Source organism: Lonchura striata, chromosome 2, assembly GCF_050655825.1.
Source record: "Lonchura striata isolate lonStrDom1 chromosome 2, ASM5065582v1, whole genome shotgun sequence".
NCBI classification, from domain to species: Eukaryota; Metazoa; Chordata; class Aves; order Passeriformes; family Estrildidae; genus Lonchura; species Lonchura striata.
In genome coordinates, this window is record NC_140704.1 from 125,339,562 (window position 1) to 125,353,099 (window position 13,538).

At 36.8% G+C, this 13,538-nt stretch overlaps 1 protein-coding gene across 5 annotated transcripts in view; it reads right to left on the reverse strand.

The window, feature by feature from the left end:
• The window catches only part of STAU2 (staufen double-stranded RNA binding protein 2), a 169,899-nt gene that overhangs the window by 141,398 nt on the left and 14,963 nt on the right, over positions 1–13,538 (reverse strand). For 3 of the 5 annotated variants that reach the window (XM_021530601.3, XM_021530598.3, XM_021530599.4), the window contains exons 2-5: positions 8,951–9,158; positions 7,743–7,888; positions 2,989–3,148; positions 569–704 (exon numbers count right to left, since the gene is read on the reverse strand). In XM_021530601.3, the coding sequence (XP_021386276.1) occupies positions 569–704; positions 2,989–3,148; positions 7,743–7,888; positions 8,951–9,149 (641 nt within the window). In that variant the 5' untranslated portion in view covers positions 9,150–9,158. The remainder of the gene's footprint in view (positions 1–568; positions 705–2,988; positions 3,149–7,742; positions 7,889–8,950; positions 9,159–13,538) is intronic. The other 2 variants (XM_077783200.2, XM_021530600.3) reach the window with 1 other exon arrangement.

Genomic DNA, 13,538 nt, shown 5'->3' on the forward strand with positions numbered 1-13,538 from the left:
AAAAACCTATCTCAGAGAAAGAAGTTTTCCAGATTACAAATTGACATAGTTCTTAATATAGGTTTCTAAACTGTGAAATAAAGGATTTTTCCTAAATAAACATTGAGGATTAAGGAACTGAGATAGCTGACCAAGGAGAATGGTTAAAAAAACAGAAACTTGAAAATGGTTTCAAGCCAGTTACCAAAATGCATTCCTTCCAATTTTATATTCAATTTCTAAGAAAAGATTGCTTCATTTTTGATGCCACAGGTTCTAATCATATGACAGCAAAGAAAGCAAAACCTCTCTCAGAAGTCAATGCTCTTCTTCCTCACTACCATGGCTGTGTAATGTGCTTTTTAATGCACTTACAAAAGAATAAAAGCAGTTTCAGACATCTTTAGTCGTTGTGATGAGCTTAAGGCACCTGTCTCTTTTAGGAGATAATTATGCATGTTTCTAAATAAGACTGCAGACTCTTCTTAACAAAATTTTTAGTTTCCTTTTACTCTGAAATAACCTAGAAATTTTAGGAAGATTTAGGACATAAAGATAAAAAAAAAAACAAAACAGAAAGAGTACAAACCTCTGATTGTACATGCCCCGGAAATTATAATTTGCTCTGTAATTGGGGATTGGCTTTGGATCTAATGGCCTGTAGATGGCAGGCTCTCCTCTTTTCATCGCCAGACCATTCAGCTCCACAGTTGGTGTTATACTGCCTGCAAAAAAAAAAAACAAACCAGTGTAAGTAAGGTGCTTAAACCAGAAATACAGAAAAACACACAAGCAGGACTGAGCTATAAAGAGAGACCTACACGACTTTTTTTTACACTTAAATTAAAAAGATGCAACTAAAAAAACATTTCAATTTCTGTAAAAGATGGCAATATAGATGTCAACTTAATTACAAGCAATGAAAAAGAACATTTAAAAATCTCAGTGCATTTTCTATGCAGTTTCAGTGGATTAACCTTCACATATGAATGAAAAAGTCAGTGTAAGAATCAGGCTGGTTATTCATCTTTCCTAAGTACCTAATAATACATTAGATACTTCCTGAAAGAACTAGAAAGATAATAGAATAATGTGTCTTTCTGCTGAATACCAATCAATAAAACCACAAATAGAGCAGAGTGTCTTTGAAAGAAGCATGAAGTAACAGGCAGTACTGCAGTCATTCAGGAATCTGACAAGTTAGAAAAAATGTTTTATTTGCAAGACATGAAAACTTAAGACTATGTCTAAGAACTAATGGTCTCATAGGAGTGATCTAACAGGCTGAGCATACAGCTCCTAGAAATCAGTGCAACTACAGCCATCTACTGGTGACAGAATAAAAAAATAGAAGGCAGCCAGTACTTGCCCACTTGAAAGGTTTCAAAAATGCCAAATAAGCTACATCCAGCTTTCTTTTTTTTTCTTAGGTAAAACATTCAGCTACAGTAATCCCCACTTACACTGTTGTAAGAGAATCCTAAATGAGGTAAATTTTATTCCAATAAAAATAAATTAATATATTCTGAAAATATTTTCATGAGAGATCCAAATAAATTTACCCTTAAAAAAGCTATGATTAATTTTCCAGTCTGACATTGAAGATTTATATGCCAAATGATGAAAATGTTTATGCCACTTAATCAAAAACTTACACCAACAACAATTCTTATAATTTCCAGACATTACTATGAATTCAAATTTTTAATAAAAATACAAAATGTCGTTTTGATGAGAAGATACCTGTGCATATACAATGCACCTTTCTTGGAGAAAAATTAGTGTTAAGTGATAAAATTTTAAATTAATTCTCTTAAAGTCTATTCCTCTTGTTATCAGATTTTCCATCTAAGAATATGCTCAAAGACAAAAAACTCTAGAAACTCAGTAATACTCTGCAATGTCAAGAACCAAACTCAGGATCACTTTTCACAGAGATTTGAGCCTTCTGCTTTCTAAGCAGCCACAGTCACAGTGACTGTGAAGCAAACAGGGTAAAACCAATGTCCTGGGTCTGGAGAGGCAACGTACTGATCTCCAAAGGAGTGAGAGAACACTACCACACCACTCTCAAACAATCCTTCATGGCCAATGCTCAGGAAAATATTCACAAGTTCTAAAGGAAATTTGCTCCTGCTTTTCTCTTTTCAACACAGAGAAGATAAACTGCAAAATTACTTCATTTTAAGAAAGTGGCTGAAGAATACGTTTTTAAAAGAGGGAGAGGGGCAGACAGAAATTAAAGGGGGAAAAGAGAAAACAGAAAAAAAAGCGGGGAAAAGGATTGTTTAAAAATAAAAATGAGAAAATATTCTCACCACTTTATTTCCTTTACATTAGTCTGAAATGAAGTTATGATTTTTTTTCTTTATTGATCAAGACAGAACAGATCACTGAGCATGTGCATGAGATGTGTAGTTCAGAAGGTTTCGCATGCACTGAAGGGAACTTGCAGGTAACAGCTCAAAATTAAGGCTGCAAGACACCAGTATGCATTCTTTCTATTATTGAAACAAGTTTCTAAAGACATCTGAAAGCTTTTTGAAAGCACAGGCTGCTCTGAAGGAAAACTCAGCATGCAGGAAATTACCTGTCAAAGTTCTCATGCCAAATCCCAGCCTTTTGTTTACACCAGAGATGCAATTTCACAGGATTGGACTGGATAAAATTTCCAACTTCATTGAAAAGTTAGCTAAAAGAATGCTTTGGGAAATGTGTTTTACCTAATTCAGTCTGGTTTTCTCCTGTCTGCTTATTATTGATCACATACCATCACTTTGAACACATCTAAGCATTACCTAATTAATATATTCCCTTACAGTTCAACCATTTTAGGTATGTGCATTAAGAATTCTTCCATGAAAGCTTACTAGAGGTTCTGCATTAACCAATCATACTATAGCTATGTTTTCATCCTGGATATTTAATTATCTTGTTAAAATTACTTATTTAGTGCTATAATGTACCAACACTTCAACAAGATCTAACACTCAGAGGAAAATATCATACCTGGATTATTGTTTACATTGTTTTTGGGTGGTCTAGGCGTTGGCTTGGGAAGGGTAGTTTCATTCAATGCTTTGCTAGCAGCAGCATGTTGGGCCTTTTTAATACTGCTTCCTTCAGCTTCCCAGGTCTGTTCTCCAAGAGTCAGCTGCACTGTGAACATCTTCAAAGACAAAGAACAGGTAAACACTGGCAAGATTATCACTGTGGATTAGAACAATCTGTATAAAAGCTTCCAGGTCTGAAAAGAAACCACTCTCTCTTTCCATTGTATTCAATTCCCAGATAACGCATCTGATTCTTCCAGAGATCAGTGAGACCTTATCAGTGAGCAACATTTGGCCTTTCAAATCACAAAGTAAAATAGTGTAATGGTAATGTCAATTATCAAAGAACAAAATAATATTTGAACCAAGAATAACATCAAACTGATCCTCTGCTCTTGGAAGATTCTGTATAGGTCAGCTATGAACACATTTCTTCATCTATTTGAGTATGTTTAGTCACCTTACTTGTAGAAAACAAATACTAAACATGCTATGAGAACAAAATCAATTTTTTAATGATTATGAATGAATATAAATTACTACACCCTTCTCAAGGCAGCAGAGAATTTGGCCCAGGTAGTTTTACAGAGTGAATTAATTTCTCACCCAGATTTCTAAAAGTAATGCCTTTTGTTAGGGCAGAGTCACAACTCAAGCACGTTCAAAAAGATAAAGTAAGAAGCAAAATAATTATTATCTTTTCTAATGAAACTGCAGTTCTTAATGTAAGATCTATACTGAGGACAGGAACTGTAAAAATCCAGAGTTCAAAAATGGACTAACTGATAAAAATCATATTTTTCAAATTCTGATAGAGGGCTATTTCAAGCATCCATGCTGTGTAAATTGTGCAGATAAAACTCAATGCATGTTTAAGATATTAGATAGAGTCTATCTTCTGTATGATACATAAATGTTCTGTTTAAATTTGAGCATCTGAGAGCAAGGGGAGAAAAGCTAGAAACTCAATATATTTGCCATATAATTCCTAGATAAAAGGCAGGACTTAATAGTCAGATACACACAGTAAACTAAGAATCACCTACCTCAGAAAACAGACTAACTTACTTGAGTCAAAGAAAAAAAAGATCTACATATTAGTATGAGAAGTATATAAAGTAAAATTTTAATTTTGACAGCTCTCGAATTTTTAAACTTATTTAAACTTGATAGATTCAGGACCAGGCTTTTAGAGATTAATACGGTGGGCCGCCTTTAAATCTGCCTTTACATATAAATTTTTTTAGCAAGTACTTGCAAACAACCATTTGAACACAAGTATGTATGTGTCTCCCAACTCAGCCCTCTGCACATGCACATACTGCATTCAAACTGACTGTTATAAATACATACTGGTGTCTTAATTACAGCCTTGAGTTTTGGCCTACTGTAATTTTCAGAAGCACAATGCAAGTCCCTGTATCACAGCTCTTATTGCCATGTTGTTTTTGCCACAGCAGTCATAACAATTTCCTCATGGAAGAAAAAGAGAAATAGTGTCTTAATTTTACACTCTATCAAACCTTACTCCTACCCCCATCTGAAAGATAAGATGGGTATTAGAGCTAAATACCCATAATTATATAAATTACCTACAAACATATATCCTTATTACTAAAAAGTTGAAATTTGATACCTGAATCTGGATTTTTCAAGAAACTATCAGTATAGTATTTTTATAGGAGGAGGAAAGTCCCAAATTTAAATGAAAATATGATTAATAATGGTTACGTATCTACCTATAACTCTTAGTGCTTAGAGCAATAAATAGGAACTCCAGATGATAAAGTGCTTGCTCAGTAAATTTCTGCCAGTCAGAGCACCTTCTCACTTAACACATCTTCCAAAAAACCTCCTGCAAAAACCTACACATAGAATTAAGCTTACTCCTTTATTAAAGGAATAAACCTTCCTAATCCAAATTCTAGAGCAGACAGTGGAACATTCTAGTCCTGGAATACCAGAGCTAACAGTTCTGCTATTGACTGAGAGACATTTCTCACCTGAGGAAATTTCTATTCCTTACACCCAACATAATTTACCTGATGTCCAGAGAGCAGAAAGGCAAAGGCCACCACACTTGTGCTTGTTTCCATTCTGCTGTGCTTGTAAGGTCAGTCTCTCTAAGCTCTGACAACTCTTTACTCCTCACTTCTTCTGTGCAAAACCTTCTATCCTCCTTCCCAGTTTTTGAAGTGCTACATCCCCCACCCCTTTCCCTCTTTTCTGTACCATCACCCACTTTCTTTTGACACTATTCCTTTGTGTCCTAAAATGACACTGACATGGAAGGACAGAAGACATGATCAATCTGACTTACTTACTCCAAAATGTCATTTATGCTAACAAAGACTTTCTGATTTTTCTTATGATAAAGAATCCACCTGGAGGGCAGACTTCTAGAAACCCTAACTGCGGTGTTAGGAAGAACCCCTTCTCTCCCAAGTGCACTGTTTCTAGTTTTCCATTTCACCCCAATTGTCTAAACTTATTTTCCAGAGACAACTAGAAAAAAGGGTATAAGAAGTTACTAGCATTTGTGGTCATGACACAGACAGCTATCTTGTAGAACATGTCTGAAAATTGTGAAAACGACTAGTGGTCAGGAACCAAGTATGTGTAGGATCAAAGCAATATGAGAAGGTCCTTGAAGGGCCAAGAGCAACAGCAGCACTACATCCTTCAGGTCATGCCTCCCAGGACAGATTCAGGTCTGTTTCACATATTCTGTCAAGTATATAATCATATTATTAGCAAGACATGATACTAAACTGCTAAGAGAGTCATAATAAATTCCATCTCTTTCTTTGTTTTTCATAGGTCAAAACCTGCATAATCTTATTAATATCGCCCTTGTTCTTCATTCATGTCTCTTTTTTTATCTCACAACACAGATCAAAATTAGATGTAATATCCTTCCGAGTCTATAAAGCACATAACTGGTTTTTTTACCACTATGAGCACAATGAAAAGAACGAGGTAAACTGAAAAACTGAAAAATTAAGAAAGTCAATGAAAGTCTGGATTTCAGAAGTGCAGGTAATGCAGACTTAAGTCATTTCACTGATATCAACTCCTTTAAAAGTAATAACAAATATATCATAGAATCAATAAAGTTGGAAAAGACCTCTAAGATTAGTGAGTCCAAACCTTGACCAAACACCACTACACCATACGAACTGTAGTACTAAGTGCCATGTCCAGTCATTTCTTGAAAACCTCCAGGGATGGCTATTCCATCACCTCTCTGGGCAGTCCATTCCAATGCTTAACCACCCTCTCAGTCAAAAAATTTTTCATTATGTCCAAAGTGAACTACCCCTGGCACAGTTTTGGTTATGTCCTCTTATCCTGTTGCCAATTGCTTGGGAGAAGGGCGCCCCCTTCCACCTGTGAACAATTTCTTATCCTACTAAAATTTTAAGCATAATATGAATGTCATATAACTCAAATCTCCTTATTGCTGAGAAATGTAAACAGCCAAAACCACACCATAACCACAGCAATTATTTTTTCACAGAAATGGAAAAAAAGGTAACACAATAAACACAATAGTGAAAAGTTACAGAAAGCCCAACAAATTTAATATGCTGCAACCTAAAACCAACCAGTCAGTGTACCCTGTGGTGCCAAATGCCTCCAGGAAGAGGAAGAGCACTTCAATTTCCATTTGCAACGAGGGATGCTAAAAGCAGCCTCGCACCTGCTGACATCATTTCCACCACTGTAACACGTTCAGCATCACCAGCCAGCGAAGCTGAAGGTCAGTGATTTGCATCAGTTCTGCAGTATCTGGCAACATAGTGTGCAACACAGGAACAAGAGGCAAGGGCAGAGACAGCCCATGAGGAGCTGAAACTGTTACTAATCTACACCCTGGCCCTGCTGCCTCATGTGATTTGGCCACTCCAGAAATACTATGTACAAAACAGCTACTAAATATGCCAGTGTCTCGCTCTGACTTTTCTAGGATTTTTTTTCCTTCCCCAGTTTGCTCCTAAGTAGGGAGGAAATTCAAAATTATATCCAAAAAATACCATGAGGATATTCCTCTGTATTCCCCATCATCTGAAAGCATCCTAATTTTTACTTATTAAGTTGGACATCCATCCATGAGGTGGCCAGAATTAGCTGTCAAATCACTAGAAACTTATATGTTATAATCACATTATGAGTTTTAGCATAACCATACATTGTAAAGTTGCACAACAAAAAAGTTTGTGCCCTAGAAAGCAAGACTCAAAGATAGACTATCAACTTCATGGACAAAAAATTGCATCAATAAGCACTTTAAAAAACGTCACAAATTTGCCATCGCCTGTATTACCATGAAACAAATGCAGAGGTAGTTATCAGAAGCATGCTGACTGCAGAGAAAGACTCATGCAGCCTAAAAAGCAAATGCCCCAGAAAGATTAAGGAAGGATGGTGATACCCTGAAAAGACCTTCATAAGTTCTATATAAAGATCAGCAAATGTAAATTCAAAGATGAGAGACAAAGTAAAGTACAAAATTATCTACAAGGCTTCTGTAACAGAAACACAGGCTTACTTTTGGAAAGTGTAACATAAAAGAGCAGTAAAATAAAGAACAGGAAGAGAAAGCCCTTACACTAGAAATGTAGCTGGGTTTGACAAGCACATTTGTCCAAACCATGATATCTGTTCAGCATGTAAGGTATGGCTCATCACCTGGAACTGTGACCTTACCTTGGCATGAGCAGGCCCTCTTTCATTCAGAAGCTTATACTGGGGTTGAATTCTATTGAAACGGGCTAACTCATTTACCAGACACATTGGAGTTTTCTCTTTGGGGTTTGCCATGTTATCTTGGAGAGGAGCTGTAAATAAAGAGTCTGTAAAGTTTTTGTGGAGAAATGTACTCTTCACAACTTCACAAAGCTTTGCAACAGCAGCATGCTTAAAAAAGGAAATACTTTGGCTAACCACAACTTTTGCATATATGCTAAATACAAAGTTTAAATAGCATTTATATATTCATCACACGAGACTATGTAGTTCACAATAACAACTATTGATTACATGCAATTAAAAAAGCCCCAAAACTATTTCTTCCCAAAATGTCTTTATGAAAGATGACAGTGCAGGAGAGCACATTCATATTCTATATTTTCTATGTCACCATCTATGTCACCAAAGTTTACTGTCAGGAGTATACTGGTTCCTGGAGTTGACTACTCTTTCAGAATTGAAAATTCTGAGTTTTTCCACTCTTTGAAGCAGAAGTGGGTAGCATAGGAGTTATGAAACAAATACAGTAGATGAAACCCTGCAGTGCCCAGTTGTTTCTGCCAGCTTCTTCCCAGAGTTTTAGACTTTTCTCACAATACTGACATCACTCTCAGAACACTCCCATAGAACACCTCCCCCTTTAAGGATTTAGTTCTGCTTTCTTTAGACTGTTTTACTTTCTGTGGGTTTTTTGAAATTTATTTGTATTTATCCCTAACACACACACATTGTCACTTCTTGCTTAAATTGTTAGGACAACACTTCTGCATTTTATACCTAGTTCAGCATAGAAACTACAGCATTTATTGGGCCACAAAGGAAACACCAAATACTGCCAAGCATTCAGAAGACATTCTGTTCTAGGGAAGAGAAATAAACTTGGACCTTCCTGTCCCACTAAAACTTCTCTATAAAAGATACACTGAGAATTTGACAAAATAGACATATTCTTTCCTGAGCTTTTATATCATTGATTAAAACTTCACTCCAAATCTGAGCTCAATAAAGAAACTAATCTTAATAAACAGTTTATTTAGTGAAAACATTTTTCTACATGAGTTTTCTCCTTTATTTTAATCCTCTTTAAGACCTAATTATTTTTTTTTAATTAACAAGTCAAAAAGATTAATTTGAACACCAAAGAAAATACATCTGAACCAGCTTACCTGGTGAGTTGATCAAAGATGTGGGATCCACAAGGTTGGCAGTAGGACTGCTACAGCTGGCAGCTGATTCTGAAATGGATCCATTCATTGAGGATGGCAGACTCAGTGTATTTGTAGCTGTAACTGGAAGGGGTAGCACCACAGGGGCCATGGTGGGTCCAGACAGGTTTGCTGTAGTCTGCATTTTAACTTGTGCCATTGCCTGTCACTGCAATAAGTACATTGTTATCAGCAGAGCACTCTGTATTTTGAATGTCCAATGACTACAGTAGTATTAGCAACACTCCTTTTTTGCTCCTGGATCCAGGTCACAAAACTGTCCACAAAAGTCATGCCTCTGCTAACATTACTTCCAAATGGAAGCACAGAGAAACAGAGCTCAGAGCCAAAGAACATCCCTGGAGAAGAATCCACATACCTTGGCTCCAGGTTCTGCTTTTCAATGCTAGGGTCACCCTGCCTGAAATCTAGAAGGAAGAATTACTATTCTAGAATTAAATTCTACACAATTATTCTGCAGATGAGATAAGCACTTGCCAGTATCTTCAAGACAGGATAACTTTGCAACCAACTGCCATAGCAAACTTGCAAACTTTTGCCATTGTTTCTCCAGTAAAGTGCACCTTATGTATAAAATAAGGCCACAAGAGAAAATCCCAATAATTTTTTTGGCCTGGTACAAAACTAGAAGAGAGAGGGGAAAAAAAAAGGAACAAAATAAGAAACAAACAAGCAAAAAAACCCCTGACCAATGATGTGAGTTCTTTACAAAAAATCACTGCTTATTCAGTCAACAGGTGAAGTACTTCAAAATCCTTGCATAAATTACTGTCAGAGGTACCATGATTTCCTAAACTAGCCTTTAACCCAATAGCTAAAACATTTACCTGGAATATGCCAGGTACTAATTATCTCTTCATCTGCCCAAATTAGTTTCTTTATTGCCCATACCTGTTCTCAGGCTAGGTCTACATGCATAAACAAACCAGGGTTAGGGCACCACTCTATATTATTCACTGGAGTATGCTCCTTGGCAAAATTTGGGCTACTAGCTGAAAACTCCTGCTGCTGCAAAAACTATGCAGGAGCAGTTTAAAGACCTGCAGGCATCCCAGGTAATCCATTCAATTGAGAGAGAAACCAGTCATTGTCAGTCATCTGGGAAAAAGGTTTGGGCTTCTCCTGTCCCATAAGGAGCAGGTTGATATATTGTACTCACTAATATGTACATAGACTGTATTATTTGGGGTTCATACACATGAGCTGATCTGTACAAAGCAGATAGAGAGACAAAACCTGTGAGAGCCAACAAGTGGCCTGGACAACTGGGACTTCTCCCAGCAGCTGCTCTGGTCCTGCTGGCTAAAGCAGCGCAGGGGTTCAGCTCTCACCATTCACAAGCTTAACACCAAGCTGTTTGCTCCTTCTGATGGGATAATTCTCTCTCCCTGTCTAAAAAAATATCCAAACAAACCCATTCAACACCTGAAATTTTCTAACGAAAGGCTTACTGAAATGAATAACCTATATAAAAATTTTGATTACCATCCATATTTTTGCCCCCCCTCCCCAATCCATTTAAAATATCCAAGTATTTACTCAGAGGGACAGTATTGTTGGATTAAGATCCCAAATTGCTCATTACACCTTGGAGTACAAGTACTTTAACACAGTTGCACTAATATAATGAAAATAATAAATCCTATTACTGTGACTCTGTGCTTTGGAGAAGAGGTTCAGACCAGAATGCCATTTTTATTACTGAGGAAAGACAGATAATTAATTTAAGTCTCTGAAAAGGCAAAAGTAGAAAAAAAAATAAAACTGAGGTGCAATCACCTGCCCTTTTCATAAGTATCTTCGTTAAGATACTAATAGCAACAGATTTAGCATATACATATGCAGTTAGCTGAGATGTGTTCAAAAATATGTACTAAATTCATACTTTAAAAATCCTACTATAACTTCACAGCAAAGGCCATACAAAACAGCAGTACTGTTAGAAAGGCCTAACTTAAAGACTAAGAAGTGTAAAATTATAGAAGTCTTTGGTACACAAATGTCTGCTTCTGATTTTAAATACATTAGTATAAACAGGAATTAATTGAATATTCTTAATTGTAAGCATTAAATTCAATGATGGCAGAATCAGGCTTTATATCTTAAACATATTTTAAATGAAACCAATATAACCGGAAATATCAACACAGTAATTGAAGTTTAAGAAACTCACAGTATTTACGGCATTTTATCCTTACAAACATGAGTATGAGAAAGGCATCATTCACATGATACTGCATGAAATACTACTGAATACCTGGTCTTGAGCCCTGCCAGTTGTGAATTACCACTTCAACTTCCAGTAATTTAAAAGTTTATTCTTCATGAAAGCAGAACTTACTAATAAACAAATAAAATATTATGTTCTACAATACTGATATTCTACAGGGAGAAATTGTGGGAGGGATCATTTCCTATTAAGAATAAAACAAGAATAATCAGTTTAAGAATAGTATTGAGGAACTACAAAAATGAGCAAGACAAGGTTTAGGGAAAAAAAAGACACTAAAAGTAAAGTACATAAAAATTAAATTCTAAAATCAGAATTTCTCATAACATATTGGGTGCTGGGTAGTTTTGTTTTTTTAAGCTGCAGAACTTCTAGAAGAAACTGTAACTGTAATCTGTATAAGCAAAGATGCCCAGGCAGTAATATAACTGTAGGGACTAACTCTTAAGCAGATGAGATATGGAGATAATAAATTTGTAATCAGTTCTAAAAATCCATTACTAGAGAGAGAAAGAAAGAATACAGTTGATATAGTGATGGCATGTCATTTTCACACTACCAGGCAGTCAATCTTTGATGTCATGACAAAAGATGACAAAAACTCTGTGTTCCACCTTTTCTGTACATTTTTTACATATATACACCAATGTTATACTGTTTCATAAACAGTGAAGCCAAAACATTTTGGGGCCTTCCAGCCACAAGCACAAATATAATAAAATACATGGCTACATAAAATGTAGGACTTGGGGGAGAGAGATTTCACTAAGCTGGTCAGAGATTAAATAAAGTTATATAATCAAAATATTTTTACATCTTCTATGCAGATATTTTTGACAAATCTGACATATACAAAAGTGATGGTTCATTTAGGATACTAAGATTACAAGAATTAAGATTACAATTAGAATAGTCTCCACACACCCATTTCAGGTGCTCGTTACCCAATTCATATCTAGGAAATTCCTATACCCAATGTCTCCAAAGAAGCTTCCCTTTAAGTTCAACAGTGGTTACAGACACTTGCACCTCTCAGAGAAAGTTGGACTTCAGAGCTGTGCTTCCCAGCTTCATGCCTTTACTCAGCTGCCATGTCAAGACACAACAGAAATGATACTTCCCAATGTTTTAATCACACACATCTATCCAGTCAAAGTCTGCAGGCTGCAGTGCTGCCCTTTTTGTAAGGCTACACTGCTACACTCATACACTTATGAGATGCTGCAATGGTTTCTCCTCATAGCCTCACCCACACATATGCAGTAGAAATGCAATAGCAAACACATAAAGGGATGCAAATATACTAGAATTGCATTTTACTTCACTTCCCCTTTTGAGCACTTACTACATAGGCAGCTACACAGGTTTCATTAAACAGCTGACTTTCTTATTAAACAATGTGCAAGCTGTGAATTTTCCTGACAAACTAAAGATTACCAAATGACAAAACTCCTCACATTTTAAAGTGAAAATATTGCTGTAAAATAGTCCATTCATATTTTTATATATCAGGAAACACAATGTTGCTGTGAGTTGACCATGTTTGTATAACAGGTGACCACAAAAGCTGCCCTATGGCTCACCACCTCAGCTGGACAGGAGAGGGAAAATATAATGAAAGACTTTTGGGTCTAGACAAGTGCATGAAAAGATCACTCACCAATTACTGTCACATGCAGAACAAACTTAACTTGGGGAGATTAACAATAAATTCATTTAATCAAATCAGAGTAGCAAAAGAAGAAATAAAAAGTAAATCTTAAGAACACTTTCCTCCCACCCATTCTTTCTCCTCAGGCTTAACTTCACTCCTGAATTCCCTATGACCCAGATGGATGGCAAATGGGAGCTACAATCAGTTCATCACATGTTATCTCTGCCACTCCATCCTGCTATGGGCAAGACTCCCTTATATTCTTTCCCTGCTCCAGCATGGGGTCCCTCCCACAGGCGACAGTCCTCCACAAATTTCTTCAACGTGAGTCCTTCCCACAAGCTGCAGTTCTCGGTGAACTGTTCCAGGGTGGATCCCTTCCACAGGGTGGCATCCTTCAGGAACAGAATGCTCCAGCAGGGGTCTCCCACAGTGCCACAAGTCATGCCAGTAAATCTGCTCCAGCATGAACTCCTCTCTCTCCCCATGGGGCCACAGATCCTGTGGGTCTCCCACGGGCTGTGGGTAAATCTCTGCTCCACCATGGACCTTTCTGGGCTGCAGGGGCACAGGGCTGCCAAGTGTCATCATGTGCAGCACCACGGGCTGCAGAGGAGTCTCTGCTCTGGTGCCTAGAGCACCTC